Source organism: Trichosurus vulpecula, chromosome 4, assembly GCF_011100635.1.
Source record: "Trichosurus vulpecula isolate mTriVul1 chromosome 4, mTriVul1.pri, whole genome shotgun sequence".
Taxonomy (NCBI): Eukaryota; Metazoa; Chordata; class Mammalia; order Diprotodontia; family Phalangeridae; genus Trichosurus; species Trichosurus vulpecula.
Window position 1 is genome coordinate 92,888,674 of NC_050576.1, and position 7,961 is coordinate 92,896,634.

Consider the following 7,961-nt stretch of genomic DNA (forward strand, 5'->3'; position numbering starts at 1 on the left):
TGGATTTGAATTCATATCTCTGGGATTGCAAGAGCTAAGAATGAAAGCACAATTTTTTGAGTAGAAATTTCCCCTCCTGTCTTTCTGTACTAGTTCTGCCACACTTCATTCGAACTTCGAGATGTGCTTTTTTTTTCTTCTTCCTATCCTTTCTCCAAGGCCTCTTTCCCAGTCAGAGCTTTGGAATTCAGCAGACACAGGCTGTCAGAAGTCATGTCTCCCTCTGCAGAAATAGCAGGGTTGTTGAAGGAATTGCCTTGAGCCTTCCTTTGTCACGGACCTTACCAGCTTTTATCAAGACCTGAAAAGTTCAGAACACTTGAATAGGGATAAATGGTAGGCAGCACTACTTTTCTTCCTTTCTTCTTTCTTTCTTTCTTTCTTTCTTTCTTTCTTTCTTTCTTTCTTTCTTTCTTTCTTTCTTTCTTTCTTTCTTTCTTTCTTTCTTTCTTTCTTTCTTTCTTTCTTTCTTTCTTCCTTCCTTCCTTCCTTCCTTCCTTCCTCCCTCCCTCCCTCCCTCTCTCTCTCTCTCTCTCCCTTTTAAAATAAAACCAAATGTGATAGAACTACTATCACATGTGATACCTTCCAGGAAATTTCCCTCTTGTATATAGTTTTCAAGAAGTAGGAAAAAATAGCTGCTACTTTTGCAACCACACTTAGGTAAATTCATTTGAATGTCTCTTGTGCTTTGGTGCTTTCTAGTAACCTCTCATAAAATAAATAGATTAAAAATTCATTTTATTATATCTGAAATATTATGATACTCAAAGAGTTCACCTGCCTCTTGTTGTTTTTTGTGGATTTTATATATAATACATATATATTGAATATATATATATATATATATTCAATATTCCTTTGCAAAATTGCATCATTGAATAAGAGAATAAGAACCTGAAACAGTCCTTCAATTCAATTCAGCAAATACTTATTCTGTACCTACTATGTGCAAAGCACCTTGGTAAAGCTAGAAATGTAAAGGACAAAAAATTAAGTTGTTTCTGACCTCAAAAAGTTTACATTGTTATGGAGAGAAACAAAATGAACACACATATAGGAAAATACACAATGTAAATAAAATAACTATTTGGGAGAGTTTGAGGTGAGACCACTAACAAGTGGAGGAATCAGGAAAGGCTGCTTTGTAGAAGGAAAAACCTGAACTGCATTTTGAAGAGCAGTAAAAATTGTAGGAAGCAGAAGAGTGAATAGAAAGAACATACTAAGTGTAGGAAACAGACCAAAAGAGTATGGAGGTAAGAAACATAAAATTCTGTGTGGTGAACAGCAAGTGAATTTTTTAAATGCCTTTATTTTGGGGGGCAGGGGTGGTAGGAGTTTGATACCTCTGATTTCATGGATGGAGAAATTTAGGATGCAGATTCAGGTTGAATGAAACTTCGAAGTATTTGAGAGACAGTAGTGCAAAATAAGACTGGAGGAAGACGATAAAGTGTTCTAAGTGACAAGTACAGGAATTAGTATTTCCGTTTTGGTGCTCCCTCCACCACCGTACATCTCAGTATCTCTATATCTAATCATTAATCAAAAAGCATTTATTATTCACTCATTATACCTGAGGTACTAGAGCTTGGGATAAAATGAGAAATATTAAATAGTGCCTGTCCTTAAGAATTTTAAATAAATGTGTATAAATTAGTAAGCAATATTGGTGAGTTGCTCTGATTTCCAAATCAATGTTTGGCAGCCTGTCTTCTACGGGTAAGCCCCTCAAAATTGGTCAGCTAGTCATCAGAAAACAGCACATCTGGCCCATAGTCTGAGTGCTTCTAGCTTGGTAGATTTGCTGGTAGATTTGCTTCATGGACATAGGGTCACTCTCATATCACTATTAGGCACCAGAGTAGGCCTTTAGTGGATTTATAATATTAAAAATAAAGAAACAAACTAAACAGCCTCCTGTTCTGAGACTCATACCTTGCCTTAGTGACTATGAGTCTCCAACTGAATTCTGGGCATACTTTTCTTATAAGTGGCTGAATCTCTTGAAATTTACCTTTACCCTGCTCTTATTCCTTGAACTACTTGTTTATTGTGACATTGACTCTGAATATCATGGAGAAATGATTCCTAATCCCTTTTTTGCAATAGCTTTTCCCAAAAAGAACGTCACCATCTTTGTAGTAGCCTGCTTTTAAGCACACAAATCCATTAATCATAATGGGCCCATTTCCATTGACTTCTGCATTTCTGCTTGCTCTTCTCCAAGTATGAATAGAAGTGGGCAGAAAACTCAGGTTCCTTTCGACTATCTCAGAGCTTTCTGAAGCTGATTCAATATCTATGCTGACTTGTTTGACTAATACAAGATCCCCAGATGTTCATATTTACTCTAGTAGTTACATTAGTCATTATTTAGACTAATTTGTTTGTTTTAATTAACACTGAGTGAAGATGGAGTGAAGTTTAAAATGAATGGTATGTATGTGGTGGTGGGTGTGGGGGTGTGTGACTATAGGTAGGTGTCTCCAAACCTGTTATTTAATTGTCCCAGTCCCAATTTGGAGGAAAATAGGATTCAGATAAGCAACTTATTTGTGCAATTCATCCTCTAGGAGACTTACCTAAGGCACTAAGATGTTAAGTGACTTAGAAATATGTAATGGCAAGAAAAGTGGGACTTTTTGCTATTTGTTTTTTCTCAGCACTAAGGCAATAATGTGCCTTTGATTGAGTCTTCCCTTTGTCTGTAGGAAGGCCCACACCCTTTTGCTAATTAGGTCACAAGAGGTGTGAAGCCGTGAAGAAGTATATATATACTCTGAGGTTAGCATTTTGTTTGGGGCTCACTCATTGGAAGAGCTTTCCTGTGATTTCACCAGATGAGACTCTGGGCAGCCATTAAGAAGCCCCTCCCTGGGAATTTGTAGTTCTCGCAGGAAGACGCCGGGTTTTGGGGGTGGGGACCATGGTGGTGACCAAAGAGTTGTTGCAGATGGACCTGTACGCTCTCCTGGGAGTCGGGGAGAAGGCGGCTGACAAGGAGGTGAAGAAAGCATACCGACAAAAGGCCCTCACTTGCCATCCAGACAAAAATCCAGATAATCCCCAAGCAGCTGAGCTCTTCCACCAGCTCTCCCAGGCCTTGGAAGTGTTGACGGATGCTGCAGCCCGGGCAGCATACGACAAGGTCAGGAAAGACAAGAAGCAGGCGGCTGAGAGGACTCAGAAACTTGATGAGAGAAGGAAGAAAGTGAAGCTTGATCTTGAGGCCCGGGAGAGGCAAGCCCAGGCTCAAGGGAGTGAGGTAGAGGAAGACAATCGAGGCACTAGGACATTAGAACAAGAGATCGCACGCCTACGAGAAGAAGGCTCCCGGCAGCTGGAAGAACAACAGAGGTTGATCCAGGAGCAGATACGCCAAGATCAGGAACACAGATTAAGAGGAAAGACAGAAAATCCTAAAGGCAAAGGAACACCTAAACTGAAGCTAAAATGGAAGTGCAAAAAAGAGGACGAGACCAAAGGTGGTTACTCCAAGGACGTCCTCTTGAGGATTCTGCAGAATTACGGTGAAGTGCTCAACCTGGTCATCTCCAGTAAGAAGACGGGGAGTGCTGTGGTGGAATTTGCTTCTGTCAAGGCTGCGGTACTGGCTGTCAAGAATGAGGTGGGCCTCGTCAATAACCCTCTGAAGATCTCTTGGCTGGAGGGTCAGCCACAGGGAGCGGTGAGCAGCAATGGTACCAGCCACTCAGGACTGTCACAGGGTTCCGTGCTGTCAGAGAGGGACTATGAGAGCCTCCTCATGATGCGCATGCGTCAGGCAGCAGAGCGGCAACAGCTGATGGAGCAGATGCGGAGAGAGGATGAGGAGGGCATGCCCACATAGCCCCACAGAGCCTATCCCCTCTTCCCTTCTTCCCTCCCTTCTGCCCCTTTTTCTTAAATTAATACCCAAAATAAATTTTTTTAGAAAGAAAAAAAAAAGAAGCCCCTCCCCACCCCCGCTTTGAAAACCCAGATGTTGGTACTATTCTCTCTGGTAACTGTGTATGTATTGTTATGGTCAGACAGAAAGAAGCCTGTCTGTTGATTTGTATTATTTTGCTCTGTTTATAATTTCTGCTTGTAATTTCTGTTTGTATTTGCTCTGAAGTTCAGAGTGCTGACTTTTTCCCCTGAACTAAGTGAATGATATATGCATCTTTAATTAAAGTGAGATTGTAAACCCATTAAAGTTGCTTTCTGTAGAAAATCAGATCAAAGAACCTGTGTTAGCAGCCCTCCTATGTGCTGGTGTTATTGGCCTTATACAGCCACAGTAGCTGCAAGTAGCATTGCTGTTACACAAGGGTGTAACAATCAGTATGTGTCAGAAACAAGAACTGAACCCAGGTCCTTTTCCTATATAGGCCTGCTCACTACCTATTTTACAAATCTTCTTTCTCATTTAGAATCAAAGTAAAAAATGAGCTATGTTTTCCTTTTATTATTATTTTCTTTATGTATTAAAGCTCCCTGTCTGCCGAATAACAATTGTTACAGTTTCTGATTCTGTTCATGGCTCTTATGTGCAATAACTAAGATCTAATACAGGTATAAATTATGTAGGGGTATATATGTGTAATGTGTGTGTGTATGTGTGTAGACAACTAGGTGGCACAGTGGATAGAGTGATGGGCCTGGAGTCAGGAAGGCCTGAGTTCAAATCCAACCTCAGACACTATCTTTTGACCCTGGGCAAGTCACTTAACTGCTGTTCACCTCAGATTCCTCAACTCTGAAAAGGGGATAATAACAATATCTACCTTGGAGTGTTGTAGTGAGGATAATGAGATGTTTGTAAAGCACGTAGCGCAGTATCTAACTGCTTGTTCCCTTCCCCTTTCCATAGACACATATAATATAAACATATATTTGTCTATACACATAGACATATCTGGCAACTACTAGGCACAATGGATAGAGTGCTGTCCTACAGTTATAAAGACTCCTGTTCCTGAATTCAAATCCAGCCTCAGCCACTTACTAGCTGTATGATCCTGTTAACCCTCTTTGCCTCAGTTTCCTCATCTGTAAAATGAACTGGAGAAGGAAATGGCAAACTATTCCAGAGTCTTTACCAGGAAAACCTCAAATGGGGTCATAAAAATTGAATATGACTGAAACTGAATAACAAATATATACATATCTATCTATCTATCTATCTATCCAATTATACTAATTGGAAATGCATTTTCCTGTTGCTACTTAGGGAAGGAACATTTTACAGATATATCTTTCATTTTATTTTTCAGAAAACTCTGATCCATATTTATGACTTGTATTTAAAAAGTGCACTTAATTAGGAAATCACACCTAGAAGAAGGCTTCATGAGTATTTTAAAACCAATAGAAATAGGAAAGATACCCCAGTGGAACACATTCACAAAATCCCTTTGAAAATGTAATCAACAAAAGGCAATTTTCTTATCTTACTTTAAGCCAAAGAGAACACTTGCTTCCAATGTCTAGCACATAGTAGGTACTATAGAAATGCTTATTGCCTTCTCTTCCTCCTCCGAATGTTATGTCTAATTTTAAAAGTGACATTAAAGCTACTCAGCATATCAGAGAGAATTTTTAATTGATTGTTTTTTGTTACTTTTAAAGTCATGTGCAACATTGATAATAATTTAATTTAAGGGGAATAATTATAGATGCAGGATTTTGCAGAGATTTGCATTTTGTCAGTCTTTTCTTAAAAAACAGGAATCATTTTGATATTACTCTCATTGTCTTCTGGACCCTATTTTGTCAACATTGAATCAATATTAATTAGAGGAACATAAATTTGTTTTGCTGATGCAGTAGTAGACTAAATGCTATTGACCAATTTGCTTTCAGCAAGGCTTCCTTGATGGTATGTTTTGAAACGAGTCACAGAATATAAATAAAACATATTGACATTTTAAAGCTCTTTTAGTAAATGATGGGAGAATTTTGGAAATGTAATCCTTTTTATTTTGTTTGGTCAGAACATTCACTCATTTTAGTACAGATATAAATGGACTAGTGATCAGATTTGTTTACGGCTTGAAGTAGAAAGGTATAGATAACAGTTGAAGGACATACTTGGGAACCAGAAAGATCTCCACAGGCTAGGATTTGGTCAAATTGAAAATGACATTTTAGGGATAATTTAAATATCTTGCACTAGGGTAAAAGCAATGAATGGCAGCAGTAGGAATTATATGAAGGAGAAAAGCTATACAATAATTAATGTAGAAAAGAAATACTTAAGGATTCCCCGATTGGGGAATTAATAATCCCAAAGAATGAGATAAACATCAAGAGTAATTTACAATTTCATAAGAGATCTTATCTAGCAATAACTCCTCAGGCCTGTGTTAATAAAAGTCTCTTAGCTTGGTAAAGTGGGTAGTGATGTCTTTCCTTTCAGTTATTATATATGTTTGTAAAATTAATAAAACATATTTATAATAAGTTTCAATTCAGACCTCCTATCATTGGCAGTTGGCTTTTCTCCATTTTGTCTAGTTCCCCTTTCTCATTATTTCAGCTTACCCTGAGCCCTGGGAAATAAGTTGAAACAAAGGTGTTTGGCCTCATTGATGCTCCTGTGACCTCACTGGCAGATGTACTAGAGATAGTTGCTTATCATTGGTGGAAGGATTTTAAAAAGGGAACCAAATCTGAGTATGGAGAAACAATGCTTCTCTCTAATTGCAAAATCAACTGTCCCATTCACCATGCTATCTTTTCCAGGTATGGTTAATATGAGACCCTACATTAATCTACTCCCAAAGGAAATACTTCTTTTAGTAATCAATGCTCTTTCAAGAAACTTTAAAATGTCCTTTGTAGTAAACAGATTGTTACTACCAGCAAAGTTCCCAAAGCCAAAATAGTTGAAAATAAGGCTTTAATTATCTTCTTTGGAAAATTTGTAAGCAAAAGGACCAAAAGGTAAATTCCAAAAAAGATGAGGTATAAATTGACCTTTTCAGTGAAATGCACATTTTTTAAAAAAGTATTTCCTCCATGCATAGACCACACCCATTATCATTTCAGAAATGTGTATGACTCCTCACAAAATCCCATGGCTCTGAACAAACCCAGATTTGCTTCTGAATAAACACTTTTTAGTTAAAGTGCCGGCTCAAATAGATGGAAGAGCTATAGTGTCATTTTAAATGGACAGATTGTGCAGTGAGGCCGGAGAAGAAATGACCTGAAAAGAAATAATTACTTTACCAAAAGACTACAGGTTGTACACATTTAAATATTGATACATTTTATAGGGAGAAAACTCCATTAAGATGGAGATTGAATGTCCATGAAGTGTAGTAAAAATGACAATTGTAGGCAAGTTCATTGTTGTATAGATCCATGTAGTACATTTGGGATCTAATTTTAGCTGCATAATTGGCTTTCTTGAAAGAGTCAGTGGACCTCATTCCTCTTTCCACACAAATTACTGTGAATTTTATGTGGAAAATGAACAGTGGAATTTTGCTTAGTATGTCTGTTTTGCTCTGGTAATTTGTGATCCATGTCATAAATGACAACCTTTCCAAAAACTTTATGTTGTATTAATTTTATTTTGAGGAGAAAAATATTCTAAACAAGAGGAGATTTTGAGATCTATCCAATGTGAATGAAATTGGTTAAGTTATTATGGTAATTTACAAATTTTGCTTTTTTGTTTTACCATATTGTATCTTGATGGAGAATCAAAGTGAACCTCTCAGTGATGCCTTATTTCGTCTCAAGAGAAAAAGCATGAATAGCATCATCTATCTCTGGTTTCTTGATAATGAGTGAAATAGTAGAACAATTTCAGTGACATGAAGTACATCATCATAAAAACCATCAATAAAATAAATGAAAAGTAATTCTTGATCTGAAAAGTATCTTGGCAAATGTATTCCCACACATCTACACTTAGCTACATCTATTTTATTTTGTTTAAGGGCTTAGTGATTGCTGTA

General features: G+C 37.5%; 1 protein-coding gene across 1 annotated transcript; it reads left to right on the forward strand.

Moving 5' to 3' along the window:
• The first annotated feature begins 2,932 nt into the window (after positions 1-2,932).
• On the forward strand, positions 2,933-3,895 carry LOC118848703 (dnaJ homolog subfamily C member 17-like). The gene has a single exon (XM_036757717.1). The coding sequence runs from the start codon at positions 2,933-2,935 to the stop codon at positions 3,854-3,856; it is 924 nt and encodes a 307-aa protein (XP_036613612.1). The 3' UTR covers positions 3,857-3,895.
• Positions 3,896-7,961: the final 4,066 nt, after the last annotated feature.

Bases quoted from the DNA above. Each gene is read 5' to 3' on its own strand.
- LOC118848703 (XM_036757717.1), top strand. From the start codon at position 2,933: ATGGTGGTGACCAAAGAGTTGTTGCAGATGGACCTGTACGCTCTCCTG.